This window comes from Xyrauchen texanus, chromosome 45 (genome assembly GCF_025860055.1).
Source record: "Xyrauchen texanus isolate HMW12.3.18 chromosome 45, RBS_HiC_50CHRs, whole genome shotgun sequence".
Classification (NCBI taxonomy): domain Eukaryota; kingdom Metazoa; phylum Chordata; class Actinopteri; order Cypriniformes; family Catostomidae; genus Xyrauchen; species Xyrauchen texanus.
Genome location: NC_068320.1, coordinates 15,891,626 through 15,915,238, shown reverse-complemented (window position 1 = coordinate 15,915,238; position 23,613 = coordinate 15,891,626). Strand labels below are relative to the sequence as shown.

General features: G+C 39.2%; 1 protein-coding gene across 2 annotated transcripts in view; it reads left to right on the top strand.

Annotated features, from left to right (window-relative positions):
- The window catches only part of LOC127637205 (protein shisa-like-1a), a 57,825-nt gene that overhangs the window by 22,762 nt on the left and 11,450 nt on the right, over nucleotides 1–23,613 (top strand). Inside the window, exons 3-4 of one of the 2 annotated variants that reach the window (XM_052118158.1) lie at nucleotides 10,748–10,961; nucleotides 21,854–22,147. In XM_052118158.1, the coding sequence (XP_051974118.1) occupies nucleotides 10,748–10,961; nucleotides 21,854–22,147 (508 nt within the window). Of the gene's footprint in view, nucleotides 1–10,747; nucleotides 10,962–21,853; nucleotides 22,152–23,613 lie in introns of those variants that run through there. The other variant, XM_052118157.1, reaches the window with a different exon arrangement.

The following is a 23,613-nucleotide window of genomic DNA, read 5'->3' as shown; positions in this document are numbered from 1 at the left end:
TGTTAATTTTAACATGTAACAATACAATTTTAAAATTAAAAGTTGTATTCTTTAACATTAGTAGATGCAGTATGAACTATGTACAAACAATGAACAATTGTATTTTTATAAATTAACATTAACTAAGATAAATACAGTAAATGCAGTAAAAATAATAGTTTTATTATTAGTTTATGATACCTAATGCATTAACCAATTAAAAAAAAACTAAAAACCTTATTGTATAATGTTACCAAAAATATTGTTTTTTGTTTGTTCATGATGCATTTACTAATATTAACTACTAGGCTACAACCTTATTGTAAAGTGTTCCCCTGCATGTGATAATAATTTGTCAGAAGCTATTCGTGCTTAAAATGCCATGAGAGATAAACTAATTTTATTTTTCAAATTTAAAAACTACATAGCATACTGCAGCACTTGCTGACATGAATAAAATGTGCTATAAATGTTCCATTGTCGATACATTCAGCCGTAACTACACAGACATCTCCTCAGCATTTACTGTATCAGCAGCATGGACTGGAAACACACAGGTCTTGTGGCAAACAGCCCGCAACAGTGAACAACTAATCAATTAGACCCTGTTTACGCACTTAGTATTAAGATTGTCTTGGCTGATCCAATCACATGTGGTAGGGTGAAACACATTACTGTTACACCTGGTCGCTTAAATGCATCTCCTATGACCACTTGTGTTCGGATTTGGAGGGGAGGGTCTCTGTTTCATGACAACATGCATCAATCACTATGTCAGTGTACTACTGTATGATAATAAAGTGAAACAAAGTCAGAAAAGACAAAGAAGGCGTGAAAAAAAAGGCTTTCTGTTTCTCCCAGATGCGGTTGAAATTTAATGTAAGCACCAACACAACATGACAAGCAGAATTATCTGTTAATTTAGTGTAATACCTGGATTAAAGGAGCTTCAGGAGTTTGTGTTTCTCATCTGTGTTGATATCAGACACACTAAAGAAGATCAGTAAAGCTCTCTTGATTCTGTATGTATCCACTTTTTAAATTTTCAAATCGGACATTTATTCCTTTTTGAAGCCACTTGTTAACAGCAAAGCTTAAAACCTTGTTTTAGCACAGCAGTTGACTGATAGGTGAGGGGTGGCACTTCACTGCTGCTGGGACACATACAGGATGGATTAGTGTTTACACATCAGATGTGATGTGGTCAGATGTGTTTTTGACCACATTTGTTTGTGTTTTTTGTGATCTGATCACAAAACGTTTTAGACACCGTTTAGACCTGTATATAGGGCTGACCACATGTGATCAGATCACACGAAACGCATCTTAAAGAGCACCTATTATGTTTTTTAAACGTGCCTACTTTTGTTTTAAAGATCTACATGTGTCCAAGGTCAAAAAACACTTTAATTTGCTCATAATTTAAATTGCAGCATTACCTTTTTTTCCCAGTGTCATAAACAACTCATCAATGACCTATTCTAAAGCATTCATTCAAAACTACTACTTTCAGAAAGCCTACTCTGCTCTGATTGGTCAGATGTCCCAGTCTGTTGAGACTGGTCTACCGCTTAGTGTAATGTTTAAGGGCGGATGCTGTCACTGAAATCCATTTAGATTTTTGTAGTCTGAACAGGACAAAAACACATTAAATCCGATCATTAAAAAACAATAAAAATCAGATTTTTCTTACGCGTCTCAGTCTGTACAGTCAGATGTTTTTTTGGTCAATTGCTGTGTGCGACGGTTATACGTCAGGTTTTGCGACGAGAAAACATACTGCGCTCTGAACGGCATAATTAATGCTTTCACAGGGCACTTTGAATTTAATACAACAATGATGGCCAAGCAGTAGGATCGTTACAGAAACAGAATTTTCAATAAAAATGACTTAAAAAGTGAATTCAGCCTGTTGTATTACACTTTCAGCATCTCACAGTGGAAAGTAAACAGAGCGTAGAGATCATCACTTCTGAATGAAACACCCATATGTAATTTAAATGTTACAGGACATGCAAAGCACAGCAAACATAATAAGATAAAGTATTGAATGTCACGCGAATACGGGGCACTTGAGCATTTTGAGCATTTCATCACAGAACGAGGGTCCTCGTTTCACCATCTGACCATTTATGATTTAATACGGGACACAAAGCCTTCAATACAGGATGTTTCACTCTCTGGCCACTCAATGGTTCTTTTTGAGGAAAACCCCAGGAAATCAGGTTTGAAAGATAATTTTAATCCGATCATCCATCAATGAATGAAAAGAAAAACAGAAAGTATTTTTTCCCTTATTCTATTTAGTTTCCGTTTGTTTTGAAGTGCACATTTATAGTTACAGTTTATTTTAGTTTTTATATAATACGAAAAGTTTAATACTAGTTTTAGTCTTAGTAATCATTTTCGTTAATGATAATAACCTTGACTAACACTCAGTTCTTGACACAATAGCCACATTTCCACTATATGGCCAGTGTGAGCCAGTGCTATGTATTATTCAGCCAGGGCCAATTACCACAGACCTCAAGACCAAATCGATTTTCATTTCCACCATTGGACCAATAGCCCTGCAGCATTGAACTAAAACCTGCCCTTAATAACCTGGTGCCAACGTCACACACCCTGCCCATTTCACAAGCAAGAGGGAAGCTCAAGTGGTATCAGACTCTGGAGACTAGCTAGCCCTTGATATCAACATGGTGGAGACTAAAGATGCCATTTGTTTGCTTATTTTGGTCTTTGCTTGGTGGAAAGCGAGACCTGACACAGCAAAACTCCACCTTTGACATTGACCCCACCTCAGTACCCATTTGACTTGTTTTGGCCCAAGGGTAATCGGCGGCCAAAGGCGCTTGTCCGTTAGCCCCAAGGAAGACCCGGAAGTGACAGTGGGAACACAGCTGGCCCTGGCATGCACTGGCATGCCCTCATTTGGCCCAATATTTTTTTGAGCCAGTCACCTGACCCATGTGAACAATTGCTCTGGAACAGCAGGAAAATTATGTCATGAAAATGCTGACTGGCCAATGGCACATATTTATTTCACATATTTAGTTTGTAGTTTTAAACAGTTTACACGTGGCACTGGAATAGCACCACATCGATTCTGTTTTGGGAAATTTAAGAAGATGACTGGAACAGAAGTATTGCAAATAGTTTTCCATTAGCTGGAAGGAAATACGCACACACGCACACACACACACACAAAAACACACAATCTTAGTCAGACACGTAAACTGACAAGTCATGACTTGGACCTGAGGTAGACTGGAGTGACTTGGCAAATACTCTGATTCAACTTTGACCTTCTCACAGTTACTCGTGACTGGGTTTGGAGCGAGCACTGCAGATGAGTAACTGCAGATAGAGCACTGGCCTTGTTGGTCTTTCTGCTGAGCAAAAAGGGCTATGATTTGTTAGACAAGCATCAAACATGTGAGGGGAGAAAAACCAAGTCTATCATGTAATCGAAAACAATTCATGGGCCATCTACATAATGCTAAATAAATTACATGCAATGTCTTCAACTAACATTTGTGGACCAGTTCCAACAGCAATAGCCATTAGCGGTCTGCTAATTATCATGAAACAAAAATCAACTGTAAAAGTCTTATATTTAGGACATCATAGTCATAGAATAATGTGTTAGCCCACCCTGAAACAAATTAATTGCTGTACAATGTTTTTGTATATATTATGAATAGCAATGCAGAACGTGTATATTGTGGTTAAATAGCACTGTCTTTATTTGTTATTAGAGTCCAGATGAAGATTAGATCATATCCTTGGCTGTTGGCTAAGTTCACCAATGGTTTACTCTTGCAAGCATTACATACAAATATTTTACCTCATCTTTACTTGAAGAAGTCTGAAAGTTTTTTCAGATTTTTTGTTGAACCTATAATTCAACAACTTGACTTAATTTCCTTTGCATTCTACTCACATATAATTTCAAGCATCTCACTTCAGAGAAAGTTGATAGAATGACAACTACTTGGTGTCTTGGCAAACACCTTAGCAATGCAACCATAGTGTTCATAATAGGAATGGTTTCATTATTTTAAAAAATGAGATTTGAGAGTTAATGCAGGGGGTGAGCATCCGTGAAAACAACTTAATTTCAGTCAGAAGAAAGAAAGAAAATAATATAGGTTTGAACATGGGGATGACTATATGATGACTAAATTTTCATATATAGGTAAACTATTTCTTTGAAATTGGAAGGTTGTCTACTGGTAACTAAGTATTCGAGAGCAGATTAACAAGAATTTACATCATAATTACTTCTGTTTCTTTCTTCTGTGCTAGCACCCTATACTACTCCAGCCACCTTGAGAGCTTGGCAGTACAACACTGTAGATGTGGTTGAACTTTGTATGACAAATTGCTTGCTATGTTCCTCCTTTGTAAGTCATATTTGATAAAAGCATCTGCTAAATGACTAAATGTAAATGTAAATACTTGTCTCATTCTTTCAAGTTCACTTACTAGCATGGCTCTACTAAGTGCTCTCTTCCCGACTGCCTGGCAGCAACATTCAAATTGATTCTACTTATCAATGTCTATCAGAAATAGAAACAAATTAATTCTACTTTTATCTCCTCTTAAGTATACCAAAACAAATCCACACAAGCTCCTTTTTTGCAAAGGAACTAAAACTTAATTTGCTCAATAAGGACTCTCTAACCTTTCTTCAAATCTTTCGGAAAATGGTCCTCAAATGCAATCAACACCTACAACCACATTTCACAAAAGAAGCACAGCCATACCCCTGAAGACACACAGCTATACCCTCAAGCCTGATTTTGCCATTACATTAAAAGCCAGGGTGATTAAAGATGTGTGCTTTGGAATGAGCTCAGTAGACTATGCTATTGAAACAGGGTGAGAATGAGAAAGGAAAGGAACAAAAAGGACATTTGAAGAAACATTTTGGGGCATTTAACTAAATAAGGTATTTTGGTCCTGCTCACATATTATCACAATATTTCAACTTGGACGTTTGAGACTTTTTGTTTATGAAACGCCTCAGCCACTTAAATGGAAGAGATGAATATCTCAAATGAACAGAAACCTGTCCTTAAAGTGAATAAGTAAGGAATTATTTTTATTTTTATTTTTACAAGCTTAATGGCTAAACGTCATAGAGAAATGGTGCACAATATCATTCATAAAACATTTTCCTGCCATTCTCCAATTAATGTAGACATGTAAATTGTAACATAGACAATTACCAGAAGGTAAATTCAGGACAAGGCCCTTTTTAAAACATCTGTGAATATTTAATATTTCATTCATGGAATGTTTTTTGCAGTCATGTAGCTAGTTATAATGAGTGAAAGCTATTGTCCACCATCATTATAAAACACAACCAGGTAGATCTACTCTCTCCAGGAGTTCTGCCAGAAAACACATGCTGACTCGCATCATCTGCCAAACTCCACAAGAAGGTGAACTTTTGCCTTTAAGAGTCCACACATGGACTCTTCCATGCCTCGTGTTTGGCTTCATGAGGCATTAGACCCCATCCAAAATCTGCTCTTCTCTGAGGTTAATATGCGTAAACCGATCCATTTATGGTAACTTTAGTCTCCTAACAACATTCGGTAGGCTCTCGTTACTAAGCTCACATTGGACAAAAACACTCTGGATTCATTCTTCATCTTATGTTTGCTCTGAGTTAAAGTCTTGTGTCCATTTTACATGAAACATGAGACGTCATTGTTAACTTTTTAGCACTTTTTGCATGTCTTTATCTCAGCATGTGGCTTCTAAAGTATAGAAGCAGCTGTCTGGTGAAGAGGACTTGCCAAGCACAGTATTCAGTGAAGAGGACGTGGGATTACTGTCTAAATCAACTCAATGTGTTGTCTACAAATTTATTGGCTCTGTGAGTGAAACTTTGGGTCTGACACTGTGTCCTAACAAGCATAATGCGTTTCCAGTGACAAGAAATTTGCCTGTCCACAGGACTCCACACTGAATATGAATATGCAATGATTGTATCACATCACACAGCCAATCAGAAGATACCGTGCATTCAGAAAGTATTCATGCCCTATGCTATGTTACTTGAAAGTTAGCTAAGGTGCATCCCATTTCTCTGGATCATCTTTGAAATGTTTCTACACTTTGATTAAAGTCCACTGTTGGGAAATTCAATTGATTGGACATGATTTGGAAAGGCACACACCTATCTATATAAGGTCTCCCATATGAAAATGCATATCAGAACATAACCCAAGCCATGAGGTCAAAGGAACTACCCACAGAGCTCAGAGATAGAACTGCGTCGAGGCACAGATCTGGGGAAGGCTACAACAAATTTGGCTGCATCGAAGGTTCCCAAGAGCACAGTGGCCTCCATAATTCTTAAATGGAAAGCCTTCCTTAATGAAAACCTGGTCCAGAGCACTCAGGACCTCAGACTGGGCTGAAGGTTCACCTTTCAACAGGCCAATGACCCTAAACACACAGCCAAGACAATGCAAGAGTGGCTTAGGCACAACTCTGTAAATGTCCTTGAATGGCCTTGCCAGAGCCCGGACTTGAACCCAATCAAACATCTCTGGAGAGACCTAAAAATGGAAGACTTGAGGCTGTAATCGCTGCCAGTTACGGGTTAAGGGTCTTAATACTTATGTTAATGTGATATTTCAGTTTTTTCTTATTAATAAATTTGAAGTTATCAAAAATCTGGTTTTTACTTTGTCAATATGGGGTATGGAGTGTAGGTTGATGAGAAAAATAAATAATTTAAAGCATTTTAACATAAGGCTGCAACATAACAAAATGTGAAAATGTGGTGTGGGATTTTGGACAAGTGAAGCGGGGCTACTCTGCATGATACTGCAGAAAAAGATACCAAGCAATTGACAAAATGTCCTGTCGTTTGTTGTAGCTGGCTAGAACAAAAACCCTTTTATCATTTCTATTGCTTGTTACTTTATCGTGTAGTGCCTGTTTAGGACACTGTGTGAGAGTGAAACTGGTATACTTCATTTTAGGGTTAATATCAGGGTTTCAGACCAGTCAGAATGGTGTCTGTCTACCTGGATATAGTGCGTGAACTCACATACATTTCATTCTCACTTCTGGTCTGCATGAACTGAGGTGTTAGCACTGAAACCTTAGAGGGTGTTGATAAAACACTGTACCAAAAGCAATGCTGCCATGATAAAAACTTAGAGAGGAGGAGGGGAGGGGGGAATCTCCAACAGGTGGTTTTCATTTCACACTCCAGCTTTTTCCTTTTGTTTTTTTTTGTTTTTCCTACAAATATGAGAGACCTGCCTTATTGCCTGACTTATTGCCTATTTGGTTGATGGATACATTGCCTGAGTGCTGCCAAATAACTTTCCATGCAATACTGGGCTCTTTATGGGGTTAGAGGTGGTGCTGGAGGGCTCTTTGGCCCATGCTGCTGTCAGCACTGATTTATTCCGATCATTACCAGCCTCTCTGTATGCCTGAACACTCCAATAATTGAGCATTTTGGTCATTAGCAAGGGGTTAAATATGGAAAACATTAAAATGTTTCCTGTGTCATAATACTTTTGTGTTTTTTATTCAACTTCAATTCACAGCAATTAATGTGAAAAGGTCTTGTTTCTTTTCCAGTTCTTGAAAGTCTTTTCCAGGTCAGAACCCCTTCTTTGCTGGACTTTGCGTGGTATCATGAGTGGCGACATGGCTCTGTGGGACTGTGTCTTTTAGCATGTCTTCGAATCACGGCGAAGCTAACTTTATTTTCATCTGTAAGATTATATATGCAGAAGAATTCCAGCAACATGATGAAAACCCCAGCCTTTCAGTTTGGACTGTTTCAACTTCATAAATTACAGGCCCCCAGCAGGAACCCGCACACAGAGTTAAACCAGGCTGCTAGATAATGCTGAAAATCACTTTAAACTGTGGTAAAGTTTGTATCTGACAAATTAATGATTATAGACTGATGGACCTCTTTAAAAGGTGTGTAGCGATGTGCAATCACCTATAATTGATAAATATAATCTTTAATTTGTATGATTCATCTCATTCTACTAAGAATGGTAACTATAAGGCTTAACTTGATCAAATGCAATGATGTGTAAAACCAATATGATTTTGTAACCAGGGATTTTCGTGTTTTGTTACATACACATATGATATTCATGAAAGAATGTAATATTTGGTATGCATGCATTTGTTTGGTTACATAGAGAAAGCTGATGACAACGAATATCATGTCTCTTGTACCATTCTCAAGATATAAAAGTCCATGATTAAATATGCACTATTTTTGAGTGGGAGATTTGTAAGACTCTGGAACAAAGGACCATAAAATCTCCAGAAAGGACAGCCCAGTCAACCATGTGACTCTGAAAACTCACTTCCGACTGGCGCAGGACACCTTTGGGGATGCGGTCAATTTCAGTTAAAATATTTCCAAACAGGAAGAACACGTGCTCTTGTCTTTTCTTGCTCTTCTTCGGCTCTTCTCTCTTCCTCTCTTCTGCCTGAACGAGATTAGTCTGGTCACTCTGCTGACTACGGTTCACACACCCATGAGAAGGCCTCGCTTCAAAGCTAACCTCATCATTCATACGGACAATAACTTCAATCATACAGAGGTCAAAACATCGACGGAATGAACTTTCAACCAAGCACCAAGAACCAAGCAACAAGGAAACACCACAAAGACGCGCAAGTACATCTCCAATATTGTGCTCAATGTGCTGGTATATTAATTAAATAATTTGGGTAATCCGATAGCAAATCGATGTAGACTCAAAGAAGGATAAATGGTTCTTAAGGTATTATCAACAGACTCTGTAAAGTTCATTTTCACTGTACTGATAATTTATTTCACATTCTGTCACTCTGTTCACCAACCTGTCTCATGTATATATGTGTTAGATTAGATTTATGTTTAGAATATTAATAAAGTTTGTCTGTATTCAAAGATGATTGACTGTGGTATATTTTGATAAATAAGCTCATCCCTGTTTCTAAAAGATTTCGCTTCAAAGCTGTACCTAAATACATTATTATTTTCAATAAGCCTTGAGAATAATATCACTCCAATAAGTGAATTAATCATTATTCACTTATTAAAGCTAATTCCTTACAGTAGAAATTGTGAGCAGATTCAACGAAACGTTGTATTACAATTTTAATGGTGGAGAATCTAGTTATTTGTCACCTAATATCTAATTTATAATGGTTGTCGAACGCGACCAATTCCATTATACATTTCATTACCTAATAAGGTACAATAAGGTACAATAAGGACAGTTTAATTTAGTTCATAGCTCACATATTTCAAGACCCTAAATTCCCTTCTAAATTTAACATAGCAAATATCTTGCATATAATGGTGTGAGAATGAGGGCACGTTAAGTTCCCTCCTAAATATCACATACCAAATATCCTACACCTCTGTAACACTTCTGCCATGGATGTTCATATTCTCCTGGCTGAACAGCTAGTTCAAGTAGCCACGCCCCAAACTCACACTATAGGTTGAGCTAGAAAGTGATGGGTGGAGCTGAGCAGGCCGCTCAAAATATAAACATCAATGTTTTGATAGTGCCTGGAAGGCTCAGCGTTTATACTTTGGGGGAGGTAAATGAATGGCTTACTTATAGTTGTCAATGAACATAAATTGGGATATTAGAATATACTTTTACATAAAAAAAGTTACATACTTCAACTTAAAGGCATTTTCACAAGGGAAAGCTTGTACAGAGCATCACAGCAAAGCACAATGCAACAGTACTGACACTCAGTTCACAGCAATGATAACTCCATCGCAAATATTAATACACCATAGAAATGGACAGCAAGGTTCATCAAATCACAGAGAGGAACTGATAGAGGACTCTAGTGTTCCTGTCCATTCCACTTACCAATCCTGCATTCTCAGACAGCTCTCATCTATATGCAAATGATGGCACGGTGCTTTCTTCTTTAGTAAAGCTGAAAATGAAGCTTTAGAGATGAGCAGCTGCACTTTTTGAGTGAGTCTATGGGCATTGATGATGAGCAAAGAGAAACTGTTCGGGATTTTTCGTAGGAAAGTAAAGTAGTGAGGAATAGCCAAGATACTTCTTTATTGCCTTGTCATTAGAATGTTTCAGAGACTGTGAAACTTCATTATCTGAGCAATTACTGATGGCAGGATTGTTGAATGGTAAATTAGTTAGAGCTGTCTGCTTTGGTGTGAGACGAACATGTTTGTTGTGTCAGTTATGATATTAAAATCCCTCACTTGTCCAGTGTGTATGGTTCTGGAACAGTTGAAATGTGTTCATATCACTGACTTCAGAAAGTCAGAAAGGACATATTTGATGAATTTGGCTGTGTTCAGCCACCAAAGCTCTAATTATTGAATATATGAAAATCTCCCCTGTAAATATCTATCTCTCCCTTTCTCCACACTCTCCCCACTCTCTGGTCCACCCCAATAATCTCTACTGAGCATCTACACTACATGGCTAAAAGGATCTGGACTCCCGTTTCTAATTATCAAGTTTGGCTATTTCAGGTGTATTCATTACTAACAGGTGCATAATCAAGCACAAACAAGAGCTCAGTTACTATCAGGTGCCACTGTCATAGGGTGCTACCGGTATAATGGTTAACTTGACATGTAGTATTTGGTTGTTGATATCTTTTGACAATGTACCACATTAGAGGTCACTCATCCTACCTAAATTTAATCACTAATAATGTTTGAAATCACTGCTTTATTTCCTTTATCCTCTGTTTTTTCTCTCTACAGCTCTCTCTGCACACTTCAGAGTGTGTGAGCCTTACTCCGATCACAAGGGGCGATATCACTTTGGTTTCCACTGTCCTCGACTCTCAGACAACAAGACCTACATATTTTGCTGTCACCATAACAATACAGCCTTCAAATACTGTTGCAACGAAACAGAGTTTCAGAGTGTGATGCAGCTCAACCTCACAACCAATTCAAACGGCTTTGCCCACAAGTAAGTGGATGGTTTGATGCAGTGAAACCTACTGTTCATTATCTAATTAGCCTTTATCACGGGAATCGGAAACTACTTCACTGCCGGAACAAAACTACTTCTGCTATGGGTTTGCGGCTATTGCTGGTGTTTACATTTGCCTCTAATAATACTTCTTACCTCTTCTGTATGGTCTGCTTTCCAACAAATCACAACATGATATACACCGAAATTATTTATCTTTTTCCAACTGATTTGGCAATTCAGTCCACAGTATCCTTTGAATTTATGTGCTGAAATGCAGCACTGCATTGGTTTCTTCACTAGCTCCCATCTCATTAGCAGATATATTCATTCAGCCATTTTACTCCTTCACCATATCATGGGAAATACATTTTATAAAGCAATGTATATAGTCCCAGCACAAATGCAAAAATACAAATTCAATATGTCTAACTGAACCTTGTATGAAACTCAAAAAAATATGAAATGCAGTTTTTAAAAGTATAAAGGCGGTTCCCCTTCTGTCACTCACTCGACATTGTGTCGATTGTAGTGACACAAGGGGTCTTTCTTGAGAGCCTTGCGAACCTCTTGAGAAAAGGCCAATGAGAAATTGGCAGACAGAATTTGCATGTTCAGCCCCCGGAAATATGGGTATAAAGGGAAGCGGACATGCGTCTGTCAGTCAGATTTTTTCTTCAGAGCCGAGCGGTTGTGCAGCAGCAAGCTGAGTTCTCACTGCTGCTCCACTCAACTCTGCCAGAGCACTTCTCCTTCTCTGCACGCTGTGCAGTCCACGCCCCTGGGCGCTTCGACAGCGCTTCAGTGAAAGAGCTTATACTCTCTAAAAGAGAAGTGTTTTCCCCTCTAAAACAGAGTATTTTCATAAGTAAAAGAGCAATACACAGCAGGCGTTGATCATCTTTCTCAGGACGCGTCTTTTTAAAGATGCCTTTCTGCCTCTGTGTAGTTCCTGGATGCGGTTGTTTTCTCTCCGCTTCTGACGGTCATAAACACTGCCTCGCGTGTCTGGGCTATGATCACATGGAGGCAGCATTTATGAATGGTTTATGTTCTCATTGCAAGAAAATAGCCATGGCAACGTTGCGATTGCAGCATTTTTCCTTCCGAGGGAAAGCCACTATAGCCGCCCCCCGCACCGCACCTTCTTCCTACGGGATTAACCCTCTGGGGTCTGAGGGTATTTTGGGCCCTGGAGAAGTTTTGACATGCCTTGACATTTGTGCTTTTTTCAGTTGCTTAAAAACATATTAATGGCGAAAGTCTGATAACACTGTATTCAGCACAAACTGGGCTACAATAATATGTGAGCAACATGTGTGTACAGGTATGTTTTTTTGAGAAAATAACGTTTATGCATGGTTTTTGAAAAAACAAAAATTTTAAGTCACTGAAATTAGGTCATATAACAGATACAAAATATTTGTCCACAAGACTTTTGAGAACTGGATCTTGTAGCCTAGAGTTTTTGCTACAAAATGATGTGAAAACCATCCTGATCACTCATTCATACAAAACAATATAGTAATTTAACTTTTGTAAGACAATTTAATTGTTGAAAGGTAATATGCGAGGAGGTGTGAATGATCATGAATATTGATTGTAATTCACACCTGAGGAGACAAAAGACCCCTCCTCTGGGCCTATCAATGAGGGATAGAGAATGAATGTGAGGAGACTTAATGATCCAAATCAAGTTTTAAGTTAAAAGAAGTAATCTGACTATATATTTTCCCTATTTATTTAATTTTAGACCTACACTACTGTTAAAAGAAGTCTCCTCTGCTCCAAGACTGGATTTATTTGATCCAAAATACAGAAACAACATTGATATTCTGAACTCTGTTTACAATTTAAAAGAACAGTTTTCTATTTAAATATATTGTAAAATGCAATTTGTGATCAAAGCTGAATTTTCAGCATCATTACTGCAGTCTTCAGTGTCACATGATCCTTCAGAAATCATTATAATACGCTGATTTTCTAATATGGGAAATAAACACCTGAACAGATATTTGCAAGCACAAGCTTTGTTGATGATAATGAGGCAGCATAAACGCTATTTAAAATATAATCTAAACATTCATATAATTTTATATCATATTACATATCATATTTATATTATACAGCATACAATTTAAAAACCTGCTTTAAACGTTCATCGGAGTCCCGCTTTCTTCTGAGGAAAATGTTAACTCTTCCATAATATCCTGGAGCTTTCTCGTCTGTGTATTGTTGCAAACGCGCAGAAAAATGAATGAAATGTGTTTAAATCAAACCTCACAGTCGCCTGTGTATCCTTACAAACACGCAGAAAAGTTGAGCTGTGTTGTGTTTACATCAAACCTCACAGTCGGGGGCGTGTACATTTGCACTGATCGTCTCAGAACATTAGCGTATGAATGGAGCGCTCTGCTGGTGGGTGGGATCACATTACAGATAATTAGATAGCCTAGTAAAAACTGTACATTGCTTTGTTTCAAACAGATTGCATTGCAGGAGAATATTTGTTTTGTTTTAGACATATGTTTCATGTTTGTGTGATAAGTATTCGCAGAGTTTCGGTTCATTTTTGTGACGTGTTTCTGAAATATGCTCGTGAACACAGAGACTGCTGAAAGCTCACCCTTTTTATTTTCTTTATTTTACAAAAGCAAAAGATTTTGTTGTTATTGTGAGTGTACACAAATAAAAGTAGACCCTTTATAGTCTCTAATGATGTCTTAGTCTTAATGATGTCTTAATGATGACACTTATCTGTATACCCAAAAATGACAGAGTATTTTAAGTTGTATCCAGAAAATATTAAGAAAATATCCAGCAGGACGCACCGGCGCCTCCGACGATGAAGGCGATTTGGGGAGCGCAACATCCGCTGTGCTTTCCCGGGCCACCGTGAGCACAAGGCTGGACTGAAAACCCGGAAAGACGATTGGTTCGATTGGCAGGCGATGGCCACCCTTGTGGTCCAGGAACGTCACTTATGGCTTAAAATGGTCGAGATGTGACAAGGTTCGCGTTCTAAACACCCACGTCTCCTAGCTTGGCCTCTTCAGCAACACCGTCGACGACTTCGCCCAGCAGTTTTCAGTAAAGAGGTAGACAGAAGCTATCTCGCACATCATGCCGCGGCGGCGCCCCAGTGCTCCTAAGCACTCCTGAGATGGTAGACCCAGGGAGTCAGACGTTTGGGCTGACCACCACCCCCTTCGGGCTGCAGCACCGACATTGTTAATAAAAGAGTGATTTCCTCACTTCCTGGGTCATCTTGCGCCGTTCTCACACCACCCCGTCACCAAAAAAACACCTCCGGACCCTCAACTGCCCATCCCCTGAAGGCCGGCACTGACGAGTTCTGAGGACATCTTCACAGGACCTCCTCCTCAGTCTCTAACCCGCCCCCTGCAAGATAAATGCTTTGAGGGACACCCAAGCCTTGGGACACGCTTTTCAGTTCGCCAGGCTCCCGCCTCGTCTCAGCGGTATTCGCTCCACTTCAATACACGGCGAAAATGCCAGAACTTTATGTACAGAGATTACAACTCTGCTACTCAAGGGCGCGATAGAGCATGTCCCTCCAGCCGAGATGAAGTAGGGTTTCTACAGCCCTTACTTCATTGTATCCAATAAAGGAGGTGGGTTGCGGACAATCTTGGACTTGCGAGTTCTCAACCTGGCTTTACGCAAGCTCCCATTCAAAATTCTCACGCAGAAACAAATTCTAACCTGCGTTCGGTTGTTATTTTTGCATTAAAAGTGCCTTTTTTCACTCTCAAGTGGCTGTCCTCTCCCTCCCTCTCTTTCACAGAGACTGAGGGAGAGATATTCCATGTGAAGATGGTTTAAGCATGAAGAGTTTCTTGCTTGTTTTTATGTGTCAAAATTATGGACAGAGTTTTCAATAATGACGGATTCATTTAGTGCTCACACACAAGATTCTGAGAAAAATAGTGAGTCAAATTAAAATGTGCGAATCCGTAACAGTAAACCGCATGCCAGCGTCCTCATCTGACTCAACGTGATAAGCAAAATCTCAAACATAAAAAATTCTAAATCATGAAATGTCACTCTACCAATAACAGCCTCTTTGCACAATTGCGTGAGTATGACACGCACCGAATTTACAGTATTCTGCTTCTAACGCAGGTGTGCTGGTTGTCGTTTGGACAAGTGCTTGTGGGTTTCTTTTTCTTGGATCTTCAAAGGTCATGAAAATTCTATAACATCATAACCAAGCACTGCAAGACTGTAAAAACCTCTTAAAACGGCATACCTTGTTAATGCTTTATAATGAGACCATCAAGCAGCTGTATGGCTCTGCGTCAATGTGCAATAGACCAGTATAAATGTCAACTGCTAGAAATGTATCAAGTATCATGTTTATCGTTGTTATGCAAAATCCGTGGCAATGCACGTTCCCAAAATCATTGTATTATAATCAGAATTTTGCATTTCTCAGACATCGATGATAGCGCTCTCTTGCACGTGCACACAAGCAAACACAAAGAGCGTTAGGAGAGAGTACACATCCATGGCGGTGATATACTGCATGTGTAGACTTATATATAAGTAGAGGGGGCTTCAAGATAAAAAGGTTGGGAACCACTGGTCTGGTGCATTTGCAACAGCATATACAGACACAGAATTTCTTCTTTGTGGTAGTTTATGTCATAGAAAATATATTAACATTGTATAACATTCATGAAAAACCTATTAAGCATTATTGCATTATATAACACTTAAGTGACAGTTAAAACTGAAAATACATTAATGTAGTTATAAATGTCATACTCCATGTTCTTTTCTGATTGGCTCTGTTGTGTCATGTAGCATTTTTACTTTCAGTGTGGACAGTCAAATTGCTTGTTGCTTGAAATGTGTTGCAAAGATGCTGGTCAGGCCAAAGTGTTGTGCTGCAAATTTGTTTTATGTATGTTGTATAAATGCTAAATAAAAACAAATAGTTTTTTTTCTATGATGCACCCCATATACAAATTTTAAATATGTGTTAAAAGTTGACAGGTAAACTGAAATATGTTTTTGAAAGATACAATTATGCAGTTGTAAATACGTATTGGGCTCTTTCTGAGTTCAGACTTATTATACACATGTATTGGACATACTCGGCAGGCAAAGTAATCTATTGCATGCAACAAAAGCTCATCCTAGCCTTAAATAATCATCATAGACTTTCAGCGGACAAACATTCTCTGATCCTGCTCATAATTAGAGATTCTCTGAATATTTCTGGTTCACACTCTCTCTCTCGCACTTCTTTTTTTAATAATTTGGTGTGAAGAGATGCACAGTGCAATCTGCTCACACCAGAACACACTTCAAAAAATGGTCCTTGATTACTCCTTCCTACACATTAACTCTCAGCTTGCACATCCACCCTGACAGAGAAGCTGACCACATCACAGATACCAGTCTGTATGAGAATGCAGCAGTCAAAACCTTCCTCTGGCAAGATTTCAACCCTTACACTCTGTGTTATTACAGCATAGGAAGGAATTTAACAACCACCGTCGGCTAGCAGCACTGTTCAGATTTCCCTGTTAAAGTAACAAAGTCTGAAAAGTGTGAGGCGACAGTCTGTGTTCCGCAACTGTTACCGGATCCTTGAATAATGTATTACATGCTAGTAATGCCAGCCGGTGGAGTTTACGCTGCCCCCCTAGGGAGTTGGTGCCCTACGCAGTCTGCGTAATATGCGTATAGGGAGCGGTAGTCCTGCCTGGAGCAGTGATCTGGAGCAGTGTGTTGGACCAGAGATCAGTAGTGATGCCTTTCTTCTGAATATCATCATGGCTTGTTTATCCCTCCAGCTGACTTAGAATTTTTTTTAGAATCTGATGTTTTGTCTGCCACACTCACGGATATGCAAATAAAGTCCAAAATGCATAATACAGCAGATGCATTCAGACACGCAAGTAAGCTATAGGCTTGTGCAATAATCTAACATAATGGGTTAAAGGCTGTACATTTAAGACATGACAATTACATGTAACCATACAATAAACGTCACAATACACTGTCATGATTACATATGTTACGATGAATCAAGATATCATGAGAGTGATTCTGCAGTATCAGTTTTAATTTAGCTTAAGCTGTTTGCTTAACTTTAGTCCAGTACAGTGCCTTAAAAGAGTGGAAATGACCAGACTAATAAATACTGGTTTCAGTGATTCTGCATATTTAGACAAGTCAGGGCTGTAACATTTACATAACATTCACCACAGACATTGACCACATATACATGTGCTGAAGAAAGCGGGTTATTCCAGGGTTTTTGCAGAAAGCTGCATTTTGAAACGTCATGTAAACAAGAATGCATATTTCCTTACGCCGTTTAAGGGATTAAGAGAAAGCAGTTTAACACACCTAGGTTTCTCCCAGAGAAAGCTGCTTATCTGGCCATATAAAAGGTTTTGGTGTTCTTAAAGGTTTTTGAAGAGTACGCATATGTGTCAAATGTCGTTGGATGGAGCCCAACCATTCAACAAAACATTTCTGCGAGTACAGTGGGAAACGCTACATACACTATAAACTACACCCATTTATAAACACCACTATAAAATATCGACGGTCCCTCACGTTTGTGTATATGCACTCATACACTGAGGGAATGGTTTATGTAGAAAACCCCACTATTGAAGCGCAATTCTGCTGCAGGCCACAATAGAAAGGTAAAGAAACAAACACAGCAACCGCTCTGGAATATCTGGAAATAAAGTGAAGCAACAGAGAATAAAATAGTGAAGTCTACCTCTGATACCATGTTTGTTATTTACACAAGCGTTGTGGGTTAATTACATTGCTCTGGAGAAAGCTGCTTTATGACTGAGCCACATGTATTTTAGAGTAAAGTGTACACCACTTATACAGTGCATGTAAACAAGAACGCTGCTTTCTCGAAATACGCCGCTTTCTCGCAATAACCCTGTGACAGGGCAGAGGGCGGGGCCGGGTCGTGATCCTACGCACTCGGTCCCGTATTAGGGTAATTATGCCTCCGTAAGGGTTAAAGGCTGACTGCAGGGGACCGTGCGAGAGAGAGAGAGAGAGAGAGAGAGAGATCGTTTACGGACATGTCCGTCAGAGGCCAGTGGAAAGCAATTACAGCACTTTACTGCCACTGTATGGGCACTGACCTCTCTTTTCATTGCATCGGTTGATTTAAGTGGAAAAAATCAGGCCTATTTTCCCTAGTATTAATATAACTATTTCAGTTGCTCATTCAAAATGCACTTTTTTCTTTCTAATAGATATGTAGTATACTTATATCAAACTAAAGAGTATAGTGTTTTATATCACATTAACGGTATACACTCACTGAGAACTTTATTGGGAACATGGTCCTAATAAAGTGTCTAACATGGTCTTCTGCTGTTGTAGCCCATCAGCGTTCGATATGTTGTGCATTCTGAAATGCTATTCTGCTCACTACAATTGTACAGAGTGGTTATCTGAGTTACCGTAGCCTTTCTGTGTGCTCAAACCAGTCTGGCCATTCTCTATTGACCTCTCTCATCAATAAGGCATTGCCTTATAACTAACTTGATGTTTTTGTTTTCGGCACCATTCTGAGTAAACTCTAGAGACTGTTGTGCATGAAAATCCCAGGAGATCGGCAGTTACAGAAATACTGAAACCAGCCAATCTGGCCACAACAATCATGCCACGTTCGAAATCACTGAGATAAAAAAAATTACTAGGGCTGCCCCCGAAAAAAGATTTTCATAGTCAACTAGAAGTCGTTTTAAGCCATTAGTCAACTAGCTGTCGCATGTTTATTATATTAATTTAACTACTTAAATATATTGTTTGGGGGCATCAGAAAATGGTTTGAGTTCCAGGGCTGAGAAAGAACGTTATACGTAGAATTGCTAACACTGTTCTACTTTACAGAGAAATACTAAACCATAATGATGAGCCTTTAAAATATAAATTTGACAAGCGCACACACAAAGCGAGCCGCAGCGACACCGGCAAAAGCAGTAATGATTCTGAATGTGTCGGAAAAAACAGCAAGGAGACTGTCTGAACATTTTGTTAATTTATAGAGAAATGCACAGTAGGGTTGTGCCGACATATGATGATCTCGAGGATCGATGATGGTCAGAGTGATTGCCAATAGCTGATGCCTTTGACGATGTCAAGATGATTTTTGGCTCGCTTTCCCATTAACGTATTAAATTATATATTATTATTATTATTATTATTATTATTATTATTATTATTATTAAATTAATGCATAGACACACAGACACGTGCTTGAAGAAACACACTTTATTATATTATTAAGAACAGATGACAGAAAATCCATCTATGCGCATGTAGACAAGCTGTTTGTACGAAGCTGTTTGTACAGAGGTATGCAGTCTTGTGGAACACGCACATGTAAAAGGTTCTCATTCTTCCTTTGTTTCTGTCTTCTGAATTTCTTTTTATTAAAAACTTTTTTTTGCAAGAAGAGTATCGTCTATGAGTGCCGCTCAGGAGGTGTTTTGGGTTCAGTTCACTTTATTTCCACTTTATTTTCCACAGTTTCATTGTGACCACAACTCTGCAGCCTATACATCTGTGATTAAAACATAAAAAATTAAAAAAAATACGTTCAGCTCGAACCATGATTTATATTTCAGTGATTTATTATTATCATTATAATTATTATTTGTACATTCATAATTGTTTTTATGGAAAAGTAATTTTCCACCTGCATGTTTTGATAGATACTTGCCTGATGGTACATGGAAAGGTGGTTACTTATAATTTATATATATATTATTATTATTTTTGATCACTTTAGTTTTTTCAATAAATGTATTTAATCTTCAATGCAAAATCACTAAAGAGTTGCCGATGTAATTGGATATTGGGAGGGAACAAAATTTATTTCCAGTTTCATTTGAATTTTTTGTTAAAATAAATACAAAATAATGTTCAAAGTTGAACTTCAAGGTGTTTTGATTTATTGTGCAGGCTTAACCCTAACACTGCTTAGTGAAAATTACCCATAGTACCACCTAGGGTCCAATCAGCATTAATACCGGTGTTCGTCGGTTTGATTGTGAACACCATTTTTTTTTCTGCGACCAACTGACCAATCAAAACTTGGTCGACCAAGACTCTTCTCATCAATTAATGTTTGGTCAACTATTAGGGGACAGCCCTAAAAATTTTCCCATTCTGAAGGTTGATGTGAACATTAATGTGAAGTTCCAGACCCATATCTGCATGATTTTTTTATTGCAATGCTTCTAAAGGATTGGCTGATTTAATAATTGCATGAAGTGGTGGAGTGGTGGTGGTGTAGTGGTCTTAAGCACATAACTGGTAATCTGGTAATCAGATTACTGGTTCGAGCCCCACAGCCACCACCATTGTGTCCTTGAGCAAGGCACTTAACTCCAGGTTGCTCTGGGGGGATTGTCCCTGTAATAAGGGCTCTGTAAGTTGCTTTGGATAAAAGCATCTGCCAAATGCATAAATGTAAATGTAAATAGGTGTACAGGTGTTCTTAATAGTTTCAGTGAGAATATATCACAAAAAATGGTTTATATTAAATAACGGAGTAATGCTTTATATACTGTATATATATATATATATATATATATATATATATATATATATATATATATATAAAATCTAGTCAATTAAACACTGTCAATTAAAAAACATTTATACACTTTATCTCAATTAATTTTTTAATTTTCCCTATTTTTGTGGAACTTGGAGGCAAACCAAAAATAACATTATTCATAAATTAATAAATGAATGATAAGTCTTGGAAGCAGTGCAAAAGCATGATCACTTAATGTAACAATTAAAAAAACACAAAGACTCAAAAATAGTATCAGATGATCAGTGAAAGAGAGAGATAAAGGGGGGCTGGAGACACCAGTTTGAGAGAGAGAGAGAGAGAGAGAGAGAGAGACGCACGTGGCTATGCTACATGTGTGTGTGTTTGTTTTATGTTGAGTTTGATATTAAACTTTACGTTGACTGTTCAGCCGGTTCCCGTCTCCTCCTTGCCCGTCCTTTATCTGTTACAGTAGTGCTGAAATGCGGGAGGGAGGAAGGATGCGCTGTCGCAGAGTCCTCGCCACTGCCATCCGCCAGGGGAGCAGCTGAGGCCATCTGCCAGGGGACAGAGGGGTCGTTGCTGGCCACTGTGATCCGGAGGAACCGCTGCCATCAATCAAGAAGGGGAGGAGCAGTTCCGTCTGCTAGCGGTTGAGGACCGGGCGACAGCGTGTCCGGGGACCGGCAAGCAAGTTTTATCTCTCTCTTCTCTCTCTCTTTCTCTCTCTGTGTCTCCCGCTCACCCTTTCGCTCTCCCCACGCCTCACCTCATCTCTCCCCAGGTTCCCAGGAGGCAGGGTGGACCACCGGCTGACAGACGGCCAGAAGGGCAGCATCTCCCCTCCAGAGATGGGGGGGGAGTAGGTCAGTCCGGTGGTGCCCCGGCCTGAATTGGGTGGGGGAGGAATGTGACGAGGAGGAGGGCATGGCTGGGCCTTGAGGGTGCACAGACAATGCTGAATCAGTGAGAAAAGGGGGGCTGGAGACACCAGTTAGAGAGAGAAAGACACATGCGGCCGTGCTGCATGTGTGTGTGTTTGTTTATGTTTGTTTTATGTTGAGTTTGATATTAAACTTTACATCAATTGTTCAGCCGGTTCCCGCCTCCTCCTTGCCCGTCCTTTATCTGTTACAGCGGTCCTACCCACAGCAATCTAAACAACATTGCAAAATCTCTACATTTCCACCATCACATGGTATATACTGCCAATCCCTAGCAAGCAATTGTATGCAATGTCACTGCCTAGCTGCTATTAACTTTCTTTTCTCTCTCTTTGTCCTTGTTCCTGTTGCTTTAGTAACTACACTGCCCTCATTGGTGTGTGGATTTATGGCTTTTTTGTCATGGTCCTTCTTGCTTTGGACTTCCTATACTACTCAGCCATGAACTACGAGTTGTGTAGGGTGTATCTTGAGAAATGGGGGCTGGGTGGACGATGGCTCAAACAGGCCAGGAGTCAGTGGCACAGTGCTGCTCAGGAGGGTGAACAGAACATGGGATCAGGCCTGAGTCAGCACCACCATCCAAGGCACAGCTTGAGAGGGGAGGCACAGAGCCCAACACTCCTGACCTTCCAGACCTCTACAGCCTGGTGAGTCTCTTGGACCATTAGGGAGACCTGCCAGTTAAATTAACAAATACTATTTACTAAATTACATTTAAAAGTATTGCTATTTGCTATTTCAAAGGCAAGCATTACTAACCTCCAGTATTAAACTTCATTGTATAACACATCCTGCAGTGTTTGTGTGCAAAGAACATGAATAATACCTTAAATATTGTGGTTTGTTGAGGAGAGGTTTGCTATTACTTTTCTAAGTGATCTTACTTGCGGATGATAAAGATGGTGAAAAATTCCATATACCTGGACCTTATGAAGAGACCAAAATATCATAGTAGATTTGGGAGATGGCTCTTTAGACTTTTTACACTGGTAGGCACCACTCACATTATCTTTAGAAAATATAGTTGAAAAAAATATAGTAAAAATATATAGTTGTAAACTGGCATGCTGAAACACACAGTTGCCTGCTTGGCTCTTTATTTACCAGTGGATTTCATTCAAGAAGAAGTGTAAAAGGACAGGATATCTGACTAAGGACCTTCAACGTGCTTATCATGTACCTCATTCAAGAGTCATTCATGCATGTCATTCACGCATTATCCACCCTAAAGACTGCGAGACAAACTGTTCGTATGTGATGTCTACACCATGTGTGAAGAAACATCTTAAAACCCTGTGTAACAGATGTTTAAAGAACATCTGAAGTGCTTCAATACTCAACATCTAGCAAAAATGAAGTATTTTATGATTCAAGCAGATACTGAATGCACAACACTGCTGATCAGACATGGTTAATATAAGAAGGGTGAAAGATTAACTTTTTAAACAAGGGTTCCCCAATTAGTTTTCACCAAGGGCCCAATTCTGTCAACAATACATAACCAAGGGCCACCACTCTTGATGTTATGACAAAGTATTCAAAAATCGGGCTACGAGCGTTCAGTGCTCAGGCACTATGCTGATGACAAAATTTGCATCTGACCAAAGTATATTTTGGGCTTTAGTGCAGGCCAAACATCTGTCCCTCGTGTGCCAGAAGTGGCCCATGGGCCAGCTATTGAGAAACCCTGTTCAAAGAACAGTGTCTCCAGTGCAAATTATTGGCTCAACCAGAGGAACTTCTCAGACATGTCAGAATTTGTCCAATGGTAGATGTTGGCCACATGGGCCTGTCTCACATGGCTAATCTGGCTCAGCATGAGGTAGCATTTGCTCTGCCATCTGTTGCATCTCTTGGTGTCACTTGCTGTTGCCTGACATAACCTTCACACAATGACCCTTGGCATCCAATTCAAACTCATGCCAAACCAAACCCTTTGCAGCTTTTCCCACATGGAGTCAAGAGGGCAGATCTGCTCTCAGTGCATGTTCTAGGGTTGCCGTTATTTTTGGTGCTAGTTATCTGATTATTGTCTGCTTGTCACTTTAAAAAGTAGAGCAATCTGAAATGAGCCGATAAGCTTTCTGTTCACTCCTCAGCCCTCCCCTTACAC